Source organism: Corvus kubaryi, unplaced genomic scaffold (genome assembly GCF_017639235.1).
Source record: "Corvus kubaryi isolate FWS band 111438036 unplaced genomic scaffold, C.kubaryi_AGA036_p1.0 split1-37374, whole genome shotgun sequence".
NCBI classification, from domain to species: domain Eukaryota; kingdom Metazoa; phylum Chordata; class Aves; order Passeriformes; family Corvidae; genus Corvus; species Corvus kubaryi.
Window position 1 is genome coordinate 1803585 of NW_024582079.1, and position 21624 is coordinate 1825208.

Below are 21624 nucleotides of genomic sequence, written 5' to 3' on the forward strand. Positions count from 1 at the left end.
CACTTCCAAGGAGTGCGTCTGTACTTCTTGGGTGCTATTTTCTGATCCTTTCTGCATCAAAGTTGCAGGTAAATGAATTTCATGGGCTCAGTTCCTGCATGGTAATAAATATTGATAACTGAATGGTATAAGTGAAGCCCAGAAACCTCTGGGAGAGGACAAGCCTCTCACAGCCCCACTGCTTTCTGGAGCTTCATGTCTGTCTCTGGGAGCAACTTTGGGGATGTGCTGAAACTGTCACACAAGGCTTCAGTGTCTTGATACATGTTTTAAAATCTGTCTGGCTGCTGTGTGGTGTTGACCTGGGAATGGTGAGTTCTGAGTGCCCTCCAGTTTGTTTGGTTACTAGAGGCTTTCCTAAAACTGGACTCCCCCTGGGTTTAACAAGAAAAGGCAAGAAAGCAGTGCCTAGGGATCAGCAAAGCCTTTCCAGCAGCAGGCAGCTGAGTCTACTCTCTAGATTAGAAAAAATGGTAGAAAACACCACTGGAAGCTACAGAGAGGCTGATCCACCCCACTGCTTTAGGTGGATGGATTCTATCTAGCAGAGCCCCAAAATCTTCACTCGAGTTGTGACAGCTGAGCTTTGCAATGGCAGCTTAGCTCAGACAGCACCCAAAAAAGCTGCCAGCTTCCTCTGTCTTCCAGGTTTGTCTGGACTACTGCTATATGTGTTGCCTTGGGAGCTTTCTGGGATTTTCTCCATCCCTTAGTCCTTCCAGAACACCCTCGAAAGTCCCACAGGACTGTTTGTCTCCTGGCTCAGCAGAGACAAGGAGAGGGAAATTGCCAAGTGATTTGAAAATTATTGGCAATAGAAGAGAATTGGAAATTTAGTGTGGGTTGTTGTGTTGCTCAGAGAGAAGATTTATTCTGTGAATAAACAAAGGGAGGCAAAGCCTGTAACAAACCCACCGAGGATGGAGTTTGCATTGGTGTAAGAGTTGTCTGAGCCGAGCGTCTTGGCGCATTTTAATAGCAGTCAGACAGCGGCTTATCTTATTTATGCTGCTGTAATCCCTAGTGGATCTGGCTGAGAAAGTGCCATCAGGCAATCATCACAGCAGCTACAATGGGAAGGATCTCTTCAAAGGGTCGATGAACTAGCATAATCTTTTGTGATATTAGTGCTGGTGTGTAAACAGACACCCGCAAGCCCCTGGGAGGTCCAGCCCACGAGCAGGATGTCAAGGTGGTGGAGATGAGCATCCCAGCAGCTCAGGATTGCATTCCTTAAAAGAGAGCAGCCAAGCCTTGCAGGACACCTCTTGCTGGTTTTTCCCAGCCTATGCAGGCATTATTTACTCTGTCTGCATCATTTTGTTTCAGCTAAACAGATGATATATTCTTATAAACAATTATTTGGCTTAGGAAGTGGCTGTTCTGCAGTCTGGATGTGTCTGTTCACTTGACTCCTGGCTCCCCAGCTGGCTGTTTCCTCCTCTTCCTCCTCCCATTTGCATGATCCTTGAGCAATATTTTTATACTTTTTTTTTGGCTGTGGCTATGGTTGTCCATCTAATTAAGTCCAGCATCACAAAATGCCCCATTCTGGCTGAACGCTGATACTGAGAAATATCTTTTTGTTTGTTTGTTTTTTTCCTTTTCAGAGAGGAGTGATGAAGGAATTTAATTAGCACAGGGCCTCTATTCCCTTGTCAAATAATTTAATTGCTAATCATTAATTCTGAGTGTAAAAAAATTATGTCTGGCAGCAGAAACAAACTGTTGCAAAACAAGCGTTTTTTATCTCTCTGCAAAGTGTGGAAGGCACAGGTCCCTGTGAAGGTAAAATGGTGCCACATCAGTGGCTCAGGAGAAGTGGGATCTCTGCAGGCTGGGGAAATAGAAGATACCTGATCCGCTGCCCTGGTTCTGTGCTGCTCAGCAAAGGTTTCTGAAGTGGTTTGTTCGGGGTTTTAAATTTTATTTTTGAGACACAGCAAGCCAGAAACCTTGGCAGGGATGTGTTGGGGAATAGTGTTCAGGTGAGCTGCCTCACACATTTTTCCTTCAAATGTGATGTGTTCTATAAGTAGATATCCCAGGGGAGGGAAATATCCATCAGGACTGAGGCAGGCTGAGGCGAGCAGAATAACTGCTTCCCCCATTACCTTCAAAGCCAGGCTGGGGCAGTGCTGGGGCTTGGGGATGCGGGAGAATTCATCAGCTTCATTTTATTGACTCCAGCAGGCGCTGAGAGGTGCAGTTGCAAAGAGAACAGTAGATAGCTGGGCACAAAAAGGAATCATGCTGTCCATGATTAGCAAGTGCTGCCCATGGTAACTCCCTCCTTCCTCTTTCTGAACTCTCTCCCTGGGAACAGAAGCCCCTGAGCAGATCCTGGAGCTCAGCAGAGCCCAGCCTGGATTCAGCCTCTGCTCATGCTGGGGCTGCCTGCCTCTCTCTTCTCCTCAGCAGCAGGAAGGACAGATTGTCCTGGTGAAAAGAAAAAGGGGCAGCCCTAAACTCTGCACCCAGACATTTATTTCTGACTGCACACCAATATGTTATCTGCAGGGAAATGCTGCCAGACCCTTGCTGGGAAGGCTTGGCAGAGACTGCAAGCAGACTTTTTATTTTAATGATTAGATTTACTATCAAAATTAATAGCACAATCAATATTGATATGCAATTCAATTAAATAGGATGAAACTCACTGCCTGTGTGTTTTTCTCCATCACCTTGTTTGAGTTCCTGGCCTGCAGCATCAGAGGTGGACAGAAGGAAGAGTGGAGGTGTGTGGGAGAAGAGAGCCCCACTACTGAAATGTTGGCCCATCCTGGTGCTGAGTAGAAGGAGCTGTGGGCAGTACAGATGTGCTGGTTGCCCAGTAGTGATCTCAAACCTTTGGTCATGCTCAGCTGCCCATGTGTTACAGCCCCTGGCATGTGGGTGTGGGGTGTGCTCAGGAGTGAATTTAAAAGTTAATTCTCAGAGGTGGGAAGGGAATTTGGACTTGGTTGTTTTCTTAGTTCAGCTGAGTGTTTATGCAGGAGAGGCAGGGAGCAGTCCTGGGTGTTCAAACAGGATAGGAAAGTAGATTTGTACAGTGAGACTGGAGAAATACGGAAACCAAGAACCTGTGGGGAGATCTCACTCTGAGAAGGAAATGGGCAATGAGCTATTATTTGTCCCCATTAGTGGCAGGAGGATGGGGACAGGAAAGAAAGAGTGGGTTTGTTAAATGTCTCTGTCCTGGGTGGCTGTGCTCTGTTGCTGTGAGCTCTTTAAACCAGTTCTAGCTCTTGCACCAGAAGTAACTGCATTGCAGTAGTCACAGGATGTAATCAGTTAAAGTTTAACCCAAAGGATCCCAAAACACTCTCAAAGGTCCTGCACAATCCATGTTGTCACTGGCCCCTGTGGCTGTACACGAGGAGAGGAGCTGGGAGGCATTTCTTCACTGACCTCAGGGAATTAACCCTCTGTGATCATTCCCATCCAGGGAAAGCTGTAACAACTTAAGAGGAGTGAGAAAAATCTCTTCAGACTGCAGCATTCTGGTGTCTCTGTGCTCCACTGCCACGTTCCTGCAGCCCATGGCTCCTATGCCATATGGCAAAACACTTTGTCCAGAGCTATAAACCATCCCAATTACACTGATTAACTCTATGGAAAGGCACCAGCACTTGGAACATTTGCTGACGCTGCCTGGACAGAGCAATAAGAAAATAATAAATGATTAGAGAATTGGCTGGGGGGAGGAGAAATCTGCATGTTGTATATAGTTGGGATGGGAAGAGCACAGGGAGACCAATAAATTGCATGGGAATAGTGCTCAGTTTTGTGCTGGGTCTCTGCTCTCCACAAGGATTTTTGTTGTTGGTCACTCTTGCTTATTGCCTACTAAAAGAAAAGTGTTTGTTAAATTCATTTTTGAGCCACAGGCACTATCTCTAGTGATTTTTTAAACTGTTCCCTCTTCCAGAAGCATCTACAGCTCTTGGAGCACACACAGTGGTTTTCTGGAGATGTATGATCCTAAGCCTCTGAGACAGGTTTGAAAAGAGTTCAAACAACAGAGAAGCACAAGTCAAAGCTTGGGTTTTAATCACTTGTGAGATAAATCCAGCAAACACTAACACTGACTCTTACCTGTGCCTATACTGAGAGCCTTACAAAAAAAATAAAGTTATAATTACTTTTTCTTTTTTTGGTTGAAAAACAAAGGGGAAAAGCATCCTTGCAAAGACAAAGGCATGTGTCTGTAGCTTCACACACGCACACTCTGAATATTCCTTTTAAAGTCAGAGGGGCTAGTCAGATATTCAAAGTCATGCATAAACAGCCCTCCTGAAGGCAGTAAATAAAGGGGGAAAATGTCTTTACAAGATGCAACTTCACAATCTAGGTAAGAATATTCTCTTTACTGATGTGCTCCTGATTTAGTGTTTGGAGGGAGAGCTGCAATGGGAACCTCAATTGACGTCAGAGGGTTTTAGATCACAGACCAGACAAGTGTCAGAGAATTACGAGAAATCGTGGCTGCTCTTCTATCTATAGCTCTGCAGTCGCGTTTTCACCAGTTCAAATAGCTCACCTATGGCAGCTTTTTAGAAATTAGTTTTAGTTTAAGGATTTATGCTGCTCGTTAAGATTGGGTAAGGATACTGTTACTTTTTTTTTTGCTAAATCAGAAGTGGTATGAATAGAATTCTTTTAAGAGATGTGACATGTAGTGCAGAGTGGTGGTGAGTTTTATCTTCTGAAATGGAACTTTTTGCTGCAGATCCTTTGAAGAGGTCTCCTGAGCTAACCTGTGTAACCTACCTACAAAACCATGGGTCCTGTGGTGGAACTGGGGCTCTCTGATGAATTCTGTGCTGTGTAAAATGAGTTGTGTGACGAGAGCACTCATGTTGATGTTTTCTGATGGAATTGGTTGTTGTCATTGCAACACAAATACCCTGCTAGACTTGAATGTTTCCTCTGTGCCATCTGTGATTCCTGGTGTAATTTATCAGTTTATTCATGAGCAATGATGAAATGTAACTTCTGGAATGAATGGCTAAGCCCTGGGTTCCCTGCCCAGGAGGGATCATCATCTCCTCACTCCAGGTGCCTTCTGACTTTGTTTTGTCAGGGATCTGAAGAAACCAAACTCCACTTTTTCAGCCCTGGTGCAGGAGGGCAAGTTGTGTTTGAGGCTGCTGCTTTGTCAGCCCCACTGCCAGGAGATTATTTCAAAGCCCATAGCTCTGTGTCAGAGTGTGATGGATGGGGCTGGAAGCTGGACAATGCTTGCAATTCCCAGGCCCGTGGGGTGGCAGGAGAGGTGGGATGCACACATTTCGGTTTGTAAATGAGATCTTGGGAGACCTGGTGCAGGAAAGAATTCTGTGTTGTGTGTGGGTGTGCCAGCAACTATTGGCCTGGTCAGCAGTGATTCCAGAGGGTGAAAGCACTGGGAGCAAACAGAGAGGATTGTAAACATCCCCCACAGAAAGTCACTTTTGTGTCCGGAGCCTGTCTTGACAATTCTTACGAGATAAGAAAGGGGTCCCTCAGCCAGGATCTCAGAGCTTCTCCACTCCTCACTGAGGAGTGTGGTGACCACAGCCTGCTGTAATGGGGGACTGAACCCATCTTGCCCAGGCACTCTTGCCACCAGCAAGGACATTTGGAGATAAGGCTTTTTTAAAGGGTGCTGATAACAGCTGGCCCTTGCAAGCTTTCAGGTTTTACAACTCCCCCATAAAAGAGGGGAGAAGGGGTCTGTGCTCGAGGCTTTATACAATGCATCTTTTTACTGGCATCAGCCGAAATAAAAGAATAAAAACAAAATTGGAGGAAATCATGTAAAGGTGAGCAAGCCATGATTTTGTCTGGATTTCCTGCACAATTCCTGGCTCAGCTGCGTTTTGCTGCTGAGCCGGGTGCGTGCGGCAGTGGTGCGATCCACCCCTGATCCCACTTGTGCTGCTGCTTAATTGATTTGTGTGTTTGCTCCGGCCCTGCCGGGGCTGGGCGACGGGATTTGCATTCTGGGCGAGCGGTCGCAGGCGCCGCTGGCAGGGCGAGGGGAGCTGCTGTCGGCAGCTCTGCTCTGAAGGCAGCCAGGGGATGATTGATGGCACTGCAAGCCCTGCTCCTCCAGCCATGCGACACTCCTGGTCCTGGCAACCCCCTGGTGCTCTGTTCCCTTTCCACCCACCCCACAAGGAGGCACTGATAAAGACAAGAGGGTTCCCAGGCTGTCTGCTAAGGCACTTGGGTATTTTGCCTTTTTTTTCCCCCCCCCCTTTTTTTTAGCAGGCTGTGAGCCTCAATGGAAGAGCAAAAAAGCAGAAATCAAAAGGAAAGCACGGGTGCTAAAGGGTGTTCTTTTGTTTTCCCCTCCCTCTCAAAATCCATATTTTGTGGGGTTTGGTAAATTAAGATTTCTCCTGCTCTTCTTGCTGGCACTTATACCCAGCAGAGATGTATTTACCGGATGCCAAGTGTGCCCATGTACCAGCCAGATGTGGTGCAGTCCCCAAATCAGCAGCTCACCGTGATGCATTGTATGGATGGATTAATTGTCTGCATGATGGGGAGAGCTCAGCTCCTGTAAACGAGGGGTTTACACCTGCCTCCATTTATTTCTGTTCTCCCTCTGGGCTTTGGCCTTGCTGAGGGGAGGACAAATACTGCATTTCTGGATTTTTTTCAGGTTTTGCGCATTAGTCTCTTGAAGCATTGGAGAGATTTAAGAGCAGCTTGGAGGTGTGTATGGGATCGATAGTACCGGTGGGATCAGAGCAAGCAGGACCAGATCAGCTGGACTGTATCAGCACTTTCCCAAGAGGGGAAGGGAACTGTAACACTTTGCACCAATCCTGGCTAAGAAATCCCAATGCAAACCACCTCCTCTGGAGGGAAATGGTTTCTGTTCTGTCTGGCTTTGTAAAGAGAAATGTAAATTGTTTGGATACTTTGGGGGAAGGGTGAGAGAAAAGAGATCAGTGAATTTTTTTGTCTCTTTAAAGGGAACTGACCTGCTGAATTAGCAATACTTTATTATGCCAGGTGCAATGCAAAAGTTGCCTGTTCAAGGCTGTGCAAGTAGGTCTGGAAATCAGCAGCCAGACACTCTGGTGTTGAGCTGTCTGGTCATGGCTGGTAATGATCCTTCCAGTGCCTTGCAGGAGGAATCCGTGCTTCTCTCACTCCTTCCTTTTTGCTTCATTTATCCCAAGTTGGTGTTGGGTTTTGGTGTGTTATTGGTTTGGGTTTTTGTTCTTTTGTTGGATTTGTTTTTCCGAACTAAAGTTATCAAAAGTTCTTGGAATTATTTTTTTCATCCATCAAAAAATTGAATCAACCTGTGGTGGGGAGGGTGTGCTGGAATGACATTTTTAGCTTTTAAAAGCTTACGATTAATCTTTTCTCTTGGAAGGTGTGAGGTGCACAAGTGTAACCATAGTTCATAAGAATAACAATAATTTGTGCTCTTGCTGATAGATAAAGGTCAGTAGGAACATGCCAGGTAATGAGAGCAAAAGGGTAATTTACTGGAAATAGTGAAACCCTGATTTAATGTGTCACAACACTGAGAGCTGATACAGGCAAATAAACCAGATGGAAGTCATAATTTGTTAACAGTCTATCTGTTGTCTTAACACTGATCACTTTGGGATCTCAGAAAAGCTCCAGGTTATAGAAAATAAGCAAGTGAGAATAGGTGATGTGATTTGACATAATTAAATGTTGTGAGTTTGATTTGGATGTAGTGATTTTTAAAATGTGATTTATTTTTTTAAGACCCTTATCTTTCATCAGTGCCTAAATAGCAATTATATTAATTAGGTGGTCTGACATCTTGTTCTTAACACTGGAATTTGGAGAGTCCTTTTAACCTGCATCCTGGGATGAAATGAGAACAGGCCTTTCTGCTGGTTTCCTATTACAGATGAATGATTGCTGCTTGGTGCTAGGATAATAAAGTAATTTAATTTTGGACGTTGATTAACTTCTTAATTCAGATGTTGGGATCCTTTTCTATCCAGGTCAGCTCATGAGGGTTTGGTGAGATGAATTTCTTAAGCTAACGAGGGACGTGTTTGCCCAGGGCCAGGGGGAGCTGCCCTGTGCTGTTGCTTACAAGAGTTTTCCTTTCTGACTGGAATCACTTGGTCAGCAGCAGAGTGAACTTCCTGAGCCTTTTCCTGTGCTGTTAAATCTGGGACATTGAGCCAGAGGGCCCTTTGCTGCTGACTTGCTTTGTACCTAAGGGTCTCCAACACCTCTCATTGGAGAAGGAGAATAAGAATTCCCATGCCTAAATCCTCATTTTTGAAGGAAGTCTCTGTAGTGCCTTTGCATGTAAGGGCAGGGTCTGACCATTCCCTCCACATCTCGATCTCTTTGCAGAAGCAGCTTCTCTCAGGGGTTAGAACAGTAAATCTCTGTTCTGCCAGTGGGACTTGCTGCAATGTGGGGTAATGTTCAGAGCGAGCCAAGGTGGAAAGCCAGTCTACATTACTTAAAATCTGCGTGGCACCAGTGCCTCAGGGACCAAGGATGTTTTATTAGTCCATGTGAGAAACTGCAACATTCCTTGTAATGGTTTTGTTAAGCAAGCTGGTTATTTAGGGTTTTCCTGCTCTCTGTACCCCACCTAAGGAGGAGAGGAAGGGTGGTTTTTTCACAGACATTTGTGGAACCTTTCTTTTGCTCTGAACCATCCACAGAGCAGATCTGGAGTTGTTTAAGGCAGCTGTGTGGAGAAGAAGGTTAAGACTAGGCTGTTAGAAAGTGTTTTTCGAAATCTGTGTTGATTTGTCTTAATTGCCTAAAATGCAAGAGTCAGGATGAATGGATCAAAGTCCTTGCAGAAGGCAGGGTCCCAGACATTTTGTGCTTTTACTGTGATGACACCAAATTAATCTTTCTTTACAGAATGATTTACAAGGGTTTCTAGAATTGTCTACATCGTCACATTTTCAAACCTTGGCTACGTAACCCTTTTAACGGGGTCGCTAATGGGGCTATTAAAGGTTGCAGACCAAAGCAGCTAAAGAGTATCCTTAGAGCCACCTGGTCCAAGGCTTCGCTAAATCACTTTTATTTCATGGAGATGATGGACTCTGCAGAGGCACAACTTTTAGTAGATTTTAGTTAGCACGGGGAAAATAATCTGTGACTATTGAGAGTATCTGCTACACTGTTTATCTTGTGGCTCTGGAAGTCTCTAGTTAGGGCTTCGCTCATGGGCAACTGTGTAATGTTACCCATCCCTGCAGAGCTATAGCAGGAGCTTTAGAGATACGGTGCAGGTTATTCTTCTCTTTTTTCCCTTGCCTTTTCTCTTGTGGTATTTTCAAGGAGATGAAACCAGCAGCTCTGTAATAACCCCCTTTACTTGCCAAGACTGTTTCAGGAGAAGGTTTGTTTGTGGGCTTTTTTTGTCCCCATGAAGTTGAGGCATCATGTTCAGAGTGGCACCTTGTTGTTTTAAAAACTGGCGATGAAGAGCTGTGTTACTGACAGGAGGGAATATAAACACGCCAGTTGGAGCAATCCAATAGGGACTGAGGCTGGCAGCAACTTTTAGCCTGTGACTCACTTGGAGCAGTTGCCTTGAATCACTCCTGCTAGCTGACAGATTGTTGTTCAGAAGGGGCCTACTCTGATCTTGAGTCATGAAGGTCATGCTGCTGATTCTTGGTAATAGGACAAAAACCAGGCCCAAAGATTTTCAAAGCCTCACAGGACAGTGCCCAGTTGGGTAAGGTGTCAGTTCTAGGGCATCTTTTATCTCCTAATTTGTACAAGGTGCATTCCTACCTCCAGCTTACACAGTGGTGTTTCTGGACCACTACAGCTATTAAAATTTAGCGGTACAACAGAAAGTCCAGGCAAGATCATAACAGGATAAGGGAGCACTTTGTTCTGCATGAAGGAATTCACAACTGAACATTCAGTGTGTATAGTTACTTTGGGAGAATGATTGATTGTAAATGTCTCCACAGGTATAAGCAGGACATCTGGAAATCTGTGTCCAATATTGGCCCAAATTGTCCAATTTATTTTAAAGAACTGGCACTTTGCTTTACCTAGATACCTGTAAGGAAAGCTTGGTCAAACAAGCTGTCTTCATTTCCCACCCCAACTCAGTTCCCATCCCTGTCTCTGTCCAGGTTCCCAGTAAAAGCCTTAGTCACAGCTAAGTGACTGCAGCCGGAGGAGGCAGGTAGCAGAATGGGAAGTGCCCTTTCCATAAAGAAAGGCTTGTCGGAATAAGCCACATATCACAAATTCCTCCTAAAACACCCCAACTGTAACAGAAACAAATATCATATTGGCAATACCGTAATGTTTGCATTCACACACCAGCTGTTACTCTTTCCCATGGGGTCTTGTTTTTTAAAAGGCTGGTGGAGGACATTTTTGTTAAGCAACAAATCTAGCCTTATTTTCTATATTGGCTTATTTTCCTGTATTGGCTGTATATAATTTTCCTTGGAACATTAGATTTTAGTTATTTATTTTTTTAATATTTATGTGGTATATGTGCTAACACATAATGGATTCTCTTCCCACAATACTTTTGACAGGCTGACAATAAAGCGTGGTGCAGTCTAATTTAAAGCGATGCATACTTCTCTTATGGATTATTGGATTATCAGCTTTGGGTTTGTTAAACATTGTGTATGACTGAGTGCAGGAGTAATTGGCACACTAAATTTATGAATGACTGTTAATTAATAAACTTCTCTTACTGAAACTGAAATAGCAAAGCTATTTCTGGACTGGAAAAACTGGTGGATTTTTGGCCTCTAATAAATTGAACACATAGCACAAAGCGGGAGAGGAGAAAAGAAAAACATTGCGTAGAGTCAGTTCTGAGCAGGAATTACCGATTGTTTTTCTGTTTGGGTTTTTTGTTTTTGTATTTCAAAAATGATTGCAGTATATAAACCAATTTGATGTCATCCTTTCCCTGTAATTGAATTAAAGAATTTTCAAATATTCTTAAATGTTGATTTTGGGAAAATTAAAGTTCCAGAAATACCTTTTGGGTGCAATATGATGTAAACCCACATACGTCTGTGTATAATTTATAACATTACAAACCTTTGCATTAGAATCTGAGGTGACTGGTTTACTGGGGGTTTGAATGCCCCGGACTGTGACTGATGTGCTGGGAACCTGTCAGTGCTCACACGTGTCATGTGAAGCACAGGTGTGAGCAGGATCTGCAGGACGAGTGTGCATCAATTTCAGTGTTCAGGCACTTCAGAGGAGACCTGGACAGATGCTTCAGCACCAGGGCCATAGCAAATGCAAGCCTGGAAATACTTTATTTCTGTTATTAGATTTTCCTTTTGCTTTCTGGTGCTTGTGTTGTTTAGTCCTGTTTGTTTTTAGTTTTTTTTTTTTTTTTTTTAACCCAATGCTTCCCTGCTCTTTAACTAAGAGTTTATTGCACGTCCATTTGCTCCCTTTCAGCCCCCTCCACTGTGTCATGCAGGGTTGCAATACACTTGTGACTAAGATGAGAAAGGATGGCTCTGAAGTGCTGGTTGTTGGGCACTGCTTCTCAGAGATTGGTGATTTTAGTTGTTTCTAGAACTCATTTTTTGATTTACCTAACAAACATTTACTGCTTTGAATTCATGAGACAATCTTGCTGTTTCCGAATTTCTGTGGAATTACAGAAAAAAGTGGGGATATTCCAATTTTTATGCCTAGAAAGACTTTTGTGTTCAAAAGGAAAGAGAATGCTCACTCAAAGTCTGGCCAGTATCAGCAGGTCTGCTACTGTGCTTTGAAACAATAAGTGTTATGCCAGTGATTTTATGCAGATAACGGCTGTGTTTTCACATTAAACTACAAGATGAGACTTTGGCAAAACACAGAAGCAAGAGCCATGCAACTGAAATGAAGGCTGAGACTGATGAGCAAGTTCAGGTTGTGAAACAGGGCTTTTTTCCTCCAATTGCCTGTATCTCGTATCTCTCACTTGCTACAACAAGCTGCATTTTTCATTGAAATATAGAAGCTTCTACCTTCCAATATTTTTTTGTCCATTCAATAAAAGCACTGCAAGGGTAGATGGGCAAGGAACAATTCTTTAAGGCTAAAGCTGTTCCTTCTGCCTTAGCCTCAATGAGAAACTGAACACATCTAAACCAGAGTCAAAATACAGCTGGGTGATAATGAGCACAATCGGAAGAAGCTCCCCCCACCCCCTGTGGCTTTCTTTTAGATTCTGCAAAGAAAGAATCTTCAAAACAACATGAAAGGAAAAAAAAAAAAAGTTGGGACAGAAGGAGGTAATTCTTTGCTTTCAGTGATTTTAAACACAGCCAGCTGAGGATAGAGAGCGAGCCCTCAGAGGCAGACAGCGAAAGCATCCCACGGAACTCACCTGCAGTCTGAGGATGGGGAGGGGGCGAGGTGGGAATATTTACCCGGGCAAATTCAAGTGCAGCATTGCCAGCCGCCACTAGCTGTCACTTTGCAAGCAGCCGGGGTCGGTGTTGGTGTTTTCAGCACTGCGGTTAGCGAGATTGCGGTGCTAATTAAACGGAGTAACTCCCAGAGCCTCGGAGCGTCCCGAGCCCGGGGCTGTGCGAGCGCCAGCCCGGGGCACCGAGGGGAGGCGAAAGGGCAGCTCGGGGCAGGGCCCCGCCGCCGTGCCCAGGGGCTGTGCCCCGAGCTGCGCTGGGCACGGCGCTCAGCCCGGCCGCGCTCCTCCCGTAAAGCCGAGCCTTACCTGAAGAACACGATCGTCTCCCACACGTACACTCCGAGCGCGTTGACGTTGCACATTTTTCCAGCTCTCGCTGTTTTGTTGTGTTTTTTTTTTTTTTTTTTTTTTTTTTTTGTACTCCGTGAGGGGTGGGCCGGTGGGGTTGGCCAATAAAGTAACCGGGCACTTGGGGAGAAGCGGTGGGGGAAGCGAAACACCCCTGGCACGGGCGGGCGGCTCCGCTCAGCACCGCGGCCAGCGGCGGGCGGGCGGCCGCGCTCAGCACCCGGACAGCGCCCGGTGCGCGCCCGCTCAGCACCGCGGACAGCGGCGGCTCCGCTCCGCCGCTGCCTCGGCTCGTCCCTCCTCCGCCGGTGCCCCCGCCACCGCCACTGCAGTGCTGCTCGGGGCCGGAGCTCCGGGCTGCCCGCACGGAAGCCTCCCTTCAGCGGGATGCCGCTCCGGACATCAGGCTGGCGACAGGGGCGGACGCAGCGGGTGTAGGTTTGCCATCGGGGTGCTGGGGGTGAGATGGGAGAGGGGGACGACGACCCTCAACAACCCAGGGTTTAATCTCCGCTGCTGGCCGGGGTGTCTTCCTAATTACATCCACAGGAATTTGTCAGTGTGGAGCCGTGCTGCAGTCCCGGTTGTGTCTCTTTCCTGCCCGCCGTTTGGCTGCTGTTGATTCCTGCTTCCTGGGCTATTTTCCTCCCGAATAAGTTATTGCTGCTGTAGGGAAGGTGTCCCATTGCTCAGGGCTAGAGCGGAGGGGAGCGAAGGGGAAGTTGCTTGGGAAGCACTTCCATTGTGCTCGGAAAGAAAGTGGCTCAGTGTCCTCCTAAGGCATCTCATCTCCCCTCTGCCCTCTCTCCCCTGCTAGGACTCGCCAGATCTTGGGAGTTTCTTGCTGCATTAATTTACTAAACTAAAAAAAAAAAAAAAAAAAAGAGAGAGAGAGAAAAAAGAGGGGGAGGTGGAGAGAGGGAAGGCAGAGGGGAGGGGGTAACTCAGCCTCTCCACCATCCCAAGGCCCTCCTCTTAGCTGTGCTCATTGGTCTCAGGGCTGAAAAAACTACTCTAAGACGTGGTTGGATAAACGCATGTTGTTCAGCAGAGTCCGTTAACCTTTAAAGCGCTGATACGTTTTGGTTTATTTCAATTTTTTTAACTCAAATTGCTGTCTTTTTAAGAAGTCTCTGAAATCGTCTCCCTTGACAGGGCAAGCGAAACATGCCTTAAATCTGCATCTCGTGGAAGATCTGCTTGGCTGGCAGCTGCTATGTGTTGCTGTTGGCTTTTAAGGAACATCTCTGTGTTGTGGTTTTTTGTTGTTTAGCTTTGTTTTATTATTTTTTTCTTTTTCTATTTGTTTTATTTGATTGGGTTTTTTTGCCTTTTGCATTCCGTTTTTCAAAGAGCTTTGGCAAACACCAGGGCCATCAAGGCCAGGGCAGGTAAGGAGCATTCAGTGGTTTTTATCACAGCTCCAGCTGTGCTTGCAGGGTGCTGAGCTGGTGGTTGGGGTGGGGAGGATTGGGCTCCTTGGTCACTTTGTCAGCATGTCACTCAACTCGGCTTCTCATCAACTTCTGAGAATTGAAAACTTAGCCCTCCTAAATAATCCAGATTTTTTTTTTCCTTCTCTATTGTCCCGGTGTAATGGGATTATTCTTCTTTAAGTTCTGTTTTGTTTACTTGTCCTGTGCTTTGCAAAACTCCCCACGGCAAAGATTTGCTTTTAACCCCTGTTTAGCTGTCTTTAATCTGTTCAAGGACTCCTCCTATCCCACGTTGAAGGGTGGAGGAGGACTGCTTTCTCCACCACTACTGTAGCCCCTCTAGGCTAGGAAATAACTAAGTTTTTCTTCTCCCTTTGGGTTGCATCTCAAAGCACCTTACTGCCATACTGAAATTCACCTGATGTTCTCGATCTCCTGCTTTCTTTTTCTGCTTTGCTTTAAAGCAGTGTGTTTACTTAGTGAAGCAGACAAAGAAATATCCTTTGGGTTACCATTCAAAAGAAAAGAAAGACCTGCTTGGCTTCTAGCCACTGGTACAGTGGGAATTTAATCGGATTTACTCCAGCTCCTGGGTCTCGGTGTCTGGGTAGATTAATAACAGGCTCTGATTTCAACTCACGGAGATTCCTGGGGACGTGATTCCATGCAGCATTCCCTGCCTGCTGCTTGCTGGCTCCTCGGTGTACCTTCTCTCCTGATGTTTATCCCTACAAGGATGAGCCTCAGTCACTGTGCTTTTCCAGCCTCCTGTGTGCTGACAGACCAGAGGAGGAGCTCCAGACTGAGAGTGTTAACAGGACCCACACAGCAGGAAAGAAATGGTCTTTCCCTGACTTTTTACTGGGAAGCAGTACAAAGTGCAGGAAGCAGAACCATCTCTTGGCATCTGTGGGTTAAGTGTAGGGGCCGTCAGCCTTCTTGTTCCCTTAGAAATGGAAATGGGCTCTGTAGGAGATACGAATGTCTCTTGTGATATTTCCGCTGCTTGCAAGTTTGATCTTTATACCAAAGAAACCTGGACTTGTCTCCTCTTGTCCTCACTTGCTGTCCTTGCACTCCCTTGGGTTAGGGGAGCAGGGGGCTGTGCTTAAGATCAAAAAAGCAGATAAACCTGTGTGTATGTAGGACAAAGAGTCTTCTTGTTTGTTACTGCTGAAAGGTCTCAAAACTGCTTTTCCCAGCGAAAGAACTTCTCTGCATTGCTGTCATCTTTCCTAGTGGTGATGGTGACCAGGGGGCCCAAGGACTCTTCTGCTGATATTCAAATATTTCTTCCTACTGGAGAGGAACAGGAGCATTATTTGCTTTAACATCTGGGGAAATGGAGGCAAAGGCAGGTTTCAAGAGAGATTTGGAGCAGGTCTAGGCATCAAGATGATTTAGACCAGGGATTAAAACCAAAATAAGTGTGAGGTTAAAGGATATGAAAATAAATGTGAGGTTAAAGGATATGAGTTTTGCATGTCTTATCAGGAGGACCCCAAATGTACCCACATATTCTGCTTTATACTTTTGTCTATGCTGTCCTGTCTCCCTCCCTACCTACAGTGCCCTGTAGGTGCTACATGTCTTGGTCAGGCCTTGGTCAGGATGATTTCAGGTCCTTGGAATTCGCATCCTCTGATTTAACCCAGGTGATTCCAGAAACAGCCTCACTGACACCCATCGGTAATTTCTGTGTTTTGTAGCTCCCGATGTTCTCTCATCTGTAGATATCCATGATGAAGTTTCCCACGTTTGTTCTGTACCATGCCAGATATTTAGATTTTCTTTTGTTCTCCAAGAAGTTGAGGGCAGATAAACTGGAAATAGGTCTGGAGATTGAACAATGTCTGGATGTCAATTTTATCACTGTTACTTTAAGTCACCCTTGTCATCAGGTACTTCTCTCCCTTGGTCTGTCCGGGCTTGCTCTTAGATCGGGTTTTAGCTTTCTGCTTGGTTTTGCTGCAGTGGTTTGTGATTTATTTTTTTAGGGGAAAGGTTCCCTTGCCAGGTCGGCTGTTTTTCAAGCAGAGTCCAAATGGTTTTGAAAGGCATTTGTCTTTCTCTGGTGGCACTTGTACAAATTACAGAGTTGAAGATAACTTATCGTGATGTCAAATGAGCCTCTTAAAATTAGAATTACCTGCTGTGTGTTCATCTTGTTTTTAGTTTCAAAGTAGACGAATCTTGTAAAACTCGCTTGTAGGTGAAATTGTCTGGGAAGATTCTTTGTCATCTTCTCTCTGGGCTGTGAGTGATGGATTGTCTTCAATATACCACAAAGATAATGGTTTTAATTTATTTTTCAGCACTGAACTAGAACTTGAGATCATCTGCAGGGAAGGGTGTGCATGAGGACTGATAAAAGTCAGGGAGGAATATCTGTTTCTCCAATTTCCTTCATGTGGTTCCTCTCTGATCCTTTCCCTTTGAACAATGCACATGAAATTCTTCTCTGTGAAGAAAACTATTCTTCCTGGTAGGCTGTGGCTTCATTTTGTTTTTGATAGTTGATAGAATTGCTTAAAGACAAGGAGAACATGGAAGGCCTTGGAAATCACTCTGTGCTGAGGTGAATATGCTCTCTATGCTGAGAATTAACCTAAAGATTCATTCACAACTGCAAGTTGATTTCATTCCTGATCTGTTTTCCATCTCTGGATTTCATAGCAGGTAGAGTAGTTTATAGTTTCTTTTGCTTGCCTTTTTAAAATTCAAAATCTGGTAATAAATTCATCATGGTGATAAACTCCTTCAGGCTGACCATAGGCTGCCTTCTTTTCCCAGATAAATGACAGGATTTTTGGTGAAGAGGTGGCCTGCACAGCAGTGAAGTACACTCAGCATTATCTTGGGAATACTAAATCCATTATTCTCAGTTTGTTCTTTGGAGAATAGCTAATGAGGAAACAGAGCCCCAAGAACTTGAATTGTGCTTCCCAAGGCAGAGATTCAAATTGCTACAGCAGCACTACTTGCCTTTTTGACACTGAACATATGAAAAACAAATTTTAAATTAGAATTAAGTTCACAGAATTTTACAAAGGGTTCCATCAAGTAATTTCCTATTCAGCTGATTTCCATGTCGAGTAAGATATTTCTATGCAAGATGGTTCAAGTAAATACAATTTTCTTAGAAACTTGAGAACCTGGGATTCTTTTTTTTTCTGAAGAAAATAATTGCTGGTAAAATAACACCATAGAGTGTTTCTGTAATAATTTATAAAGTGTTTAGTCAAGATTCTTTACTTAAAAGATGTACAGATGAAAGAATTCACTGGAACTAACATAAAGGTCCGTCTTCCACTACTTTTGGAGATATCCAGTCTAAAATTATTTAAAAAATTGAACTCTGATGAAAAGTTTGATAAATTCTCTTTTGCTATGCATTGACTCTTTGGAAAACCAGCACTGGAGTGTCTTGCATATGAATTCAGCAGAACTTGCAGCCTAAGGTTGGAAGGCTTTGAGTGATGGAGGTGAAGGATTTGTGGAGTAGGTGATTGATATTTTTGACTGAAATTCAGAACAAATATCACTGTTGATGGTCTATTACGCCACATATTTTAAAAATTACAGGTCTAACTGTATTTGAGGCTTAGCCCTACAACTTTCTCTGCAGACACAGCAGTTCCATGGATTGTCCTTGACCTTCCCACTCCTGGGCAGTTTCTCTAGACACAGAGAGCAGGAACTGATTTCTCATCTCTGGAAACATGGGCCCTGTGAGCCTGGTGATATCCTGTGATCACAGACTCGTTGGAAGGGGAGTGGAGCCCTGGGCTAGGATGACTTCATGACACACTAAAAGTTTGCAGGAGGCCAAGTGAAGATCTTGCTGAGTGCAACATGATCCAAACGTATGTTTGCCCTCCTATGATCCAGGTGAAGGCAGTAATCCCTGAGGAAGAGGAAATAAAGAAGAATGGATGGTTGTTTCCCCCCAGGAGTGCTGAGTTATTAATAAATTTCCATGTCTCATATGTCACATAATGACACTTGAGCTGTGAGCAGTCTTGCTGGGCATCACAGGCTTGTCACGGTTATGATTTATGTAGTGTCTTGTAGTAAGAAAGCAGCATGGATCTCGTAGCCCTACAAAAATCACACTGCTAGAATCACTGTGCAGTGCTAAAATAAAATTATACTTCCACTAGAAGCTAGATTTGAATGTCTTAGGTTAATTGTTTCTGACCCGTACAGAACAATTACCAGGCAATTCCAGACAATTCAGAAGCACTATTTCTTTCAGTGATCTTGACCAATAAAACTTTTTTGGTTACATTGCTGTGTGAATGAAAAAGAAGCCAAAGTTACTTTTACAGCCAATCTTGCCAGAACTTATTGGGTGTTGAGCATCTGCAGTTTTTGGAAATATTCTCTTGGCTTTTAGAGTTGTGAAACCCATTGCTCTTGCCTTAGCTGCCCTCAAGTGCTGTAGGAAATTGAACTTTTCTACCCTTTATCTTGCTCTTAAATGAAAGAAACCCTCTGTTTATTTTGATGTGAGCAGGCACCAGGTTTTGCAGAGGTATAGAAGAACACAGGGCAGACGTAGAGCTATTCACATTACCCTCTTCATTCCTGTTGTCTTGGAATAAAACCAAGCAAAACAACAATCAATCAATAAAAAAACCCCCACACCTCTCAAAAAAACCCAAACCAAAACCCAACCCAAAACCAAACCAAAAAGACATAGGGAAGAGAAAGATGGGAAATAAATAGAAACAAATACATTAAATATTTTCATTGTTTCACTTGTCTTGTGAATTCTATAGAGTGTATGTGGGAAATGCCAAGAAGTGGAACCCTTTGGAGGAAAAGTTTGACTGCAAAGGACAGACTTGGAAAGGAAATTGAGAGACAACAGCCAGTGATGCTGGAGAGGCCCCTCAGTGTCCAAGTGCTTAGATACTGGAGCATCCTCTTACATGCCCCAATTCACTCACAGGACCAAGCAGCAAAATTTATCTTCTGGAGTGAAAGATACAATCTGCATATTTTTGATTATTATTAGTAGTATTTTTCAAGCTTTTGGCAATAGAAATATTTGCATGTGAGACATCTAAAGGATAAAAAGAAGCCTTGTAGGATCCCTCCTCTTTTAAACATTGCAAAGGGTTTGATCCTCCATCCATTTTAATGAAGCCTTTTGGCTTTGAGGGAGAGGTATGGGACTGCTCTTGTTAAGGATCTCAGATGAGAGGGTGGGTTTTGCATTTTGTGAGGAAAAGACAGGGCTTTTCACCCACCTGAGGTGCCTTCAGGCTTGATAGCACTACTGAGATGTCATGTATCAGTAGGCACTCCCCTCTGGCAGAATGTGTTTCTTCCTTCAGTATCACGGTGCTCTTGATTTGTCCAAGTCAGTTATTTTACTCATGTGGAGTGGCAGCTCTGGCTGCTTCATTGCCATCCAAAGCAATCCTGCCATCCCTAGTGGGGTAAGCAGGGATTTGAAGAGGTCATTAGGCAAAGGATTTTTACCCAGCTGTATTTTATTTTATTGTTTAAAACTGTGGCCCTGTGGACTTGCAGAAATTTCCCTGAGCATCACTCAGTTGAGCTACTTGCTTGGTCTTCATAAAAACATCTCGTTTTTGCTCCTGTACTTCAGGCAGAGAGAGCTGATGTAGGGCTGGGTCAGTAAGGACACTTCTGCATTAGGTTTACTGGTAACTGTTTCTGAAAGTGCTCGAGGGAGGTGAAAGGTGCCATTTGAAAATCTCAGCTGGGCTGTGTGAGTTGAGATGCTGACCTCACCTAAAATCCTTGCGTCAGGTGCGGCACCTCATGCCTCAGGTGAAAGAGAACAGAGAATTTAGCACATTTGCTAAGTTGCTTGCTATTGCCTTGGGCTATGTATTTCTTTGCAGCTCGATGAGCTAAACCCTGTGACAGGTTCGGGGCCTCTTTCATGCCCTCCCTCAGCCCAGTGTTTGCCCAGGGCTTGGACAAAATTCCCCCCATGCCACCCCCAGGGGGGTTGCAAAGTTTGTTCAGTGAGCTCTGAGTCCAACATTTTGTCTGATACAACTGATTACCAGCTGGAGAAGGCGATTAGCTTGGGCCACTCATTGGGTTCAGCGAAGGGAATTTGGCAGCTCTTAGTGCTGACTTACCCTCTGCCAAATGTGAATGGAGGGAATGCTGCTCTGTGAGGCCTTCACAAGCTCTGCTTGGTCATAGCACTTGGTAAAGCTCCTCCTCGAAATGACTGCCACCATTAGTGAATGGAATGCCTTGACTTTCCAAAGATGTTAATGATCAATGTCCTTCCTCTTGCACAGTGAGAATTCTTACGGGTGTATGTTGGAGAATCTTAGATCACAATTCTTTTTGCTCTAGCTGCAAGATTGCTTTTTCTGCCAGAGCCAAAATTCTCTTCCCTCTTCAAAATATTTAAATTGTGATAGGTTCTAATGACTCTCCAGGCCGACAGCTTCTGTGTCTGCAGTTCAGCTGACACAAAACCAAGGTGCTACTGCTTGCAAGTTTTGCAGCATTGCTCTGTTGCTGCCTTTACGTGCTGTGTGCTGGCAAAGCCCAACCTTGCAAAGCCTTTGCAAATCCCTGCAAGCATCAGTGGCCTGTATTTATTGAAAGGAATGGAAGCAAAAAACTCAGGATGTAAGCAGAATGGAATTTTTTTTTTTTTTGTAAAAATACACTAGCTCTGATATTTTTTTTCTCCCCAAGCATCAATAAAATTTTTTATAGCAAGAAGCTGAGTGTTACCATGCATTTTTCCTTTGGACAAATCAAAGAAAAGAATCTCCAGCCTGTTCATCATGCTGCACCACGTTGGCATTTTTGTCTTCTATAGCTTTCCCTCCCCATGAAAACAGTTCTCTACCAAGGCAATTGAACTGAACAGAAGTGATTTATGTAGTCTGTGCAAAGAGAAAAGGCTTTGTTAGGTTTCAGGGAAGACATGGAAACACTGGGGGTGAGAAACAGCTTGGCTGAGACATGGGAATCACAATCCTCTCATTAAATCTCCATGCCTATGACCAGACGTGGCCTCACTTTGCATTTGCTGCCTGATTACCGAGTCTATGAAGCTGCCGTCTGGAAACAAAAAGCAGTAAATCAAATCAATGGGCAGCTTTCAAAGGGGACTGGAGGGGCCTGTGCTGCCGTGTTCTCCTTTGGCTCATTGTCTGAATGTGGCAGACACCAAAACCTGCCCCTGCACGTTTCTGCTTGCACGTGGAAGTGCAAATAGAACTCAACTTTTAACTCTTCATGTCATGCTGTCATGGTCTAGGAGAGACTTTTCCTCATGGAAATAAATCTTCCCTTCTCCTCCCAGATGACTGATTCATGGGAAAAACAGTCCCTTCAGCTGGTAGAGAATTTTATTTTGACTTTGTGGGCTGGGATAGGGAGAGTAAAGGAGGGAGTAGCCTTGGTTTGAAGCAGTTTAATTCA

General features: G+C 44.5%; 1 protein-coding gene and 1 long non-coding RNA gene across 3 annotated transcripts in view; one reads left to right on the plus strand and one right to left on the minus strand.

The window, feature by feature from the left end:
• The window catches only part of LOC121657837 (glycine receptor subunit alpha-1), a 39529-nt gene extending 25896 nt beyond the window's left edge, over positions 1 to 13633 (minus strand). Inside the window, exon 1 of one of the 2 annotated variants that reach the window (XM_042013972.1) lies at positions 12707 to 13633. In XM_042013972.1, the coding sequence (XP_041869906.1) occupies positions 12707 to 12762 (56 nt within the window). In that variant the 5' untranslated portion in view covers positions 12763 to 13633. The remainder of the gene's footprint in view (positions 1 to 12706) is intronic. The other variant, XM_042013973.1, reaches the window with a different exon arrangement.
• Positions 13634 to 13741: 108 nt separating this feature from the next.
• The window catches only part of LOC121657839, a 160249-nt gene continuing 152366 nt past the window's right edge, over positions 13742 to 21624 (plus strand). Inside the window, exon 1 of the long non-coding RNA XR_006013727.1 lies at positions 13742 to 14139. This is a non-coding gene — a long non-coding RNA (uncharacterized LOC121657839). The remainder of the gene's footprint in view (positions 14140 to 21624) is intronic.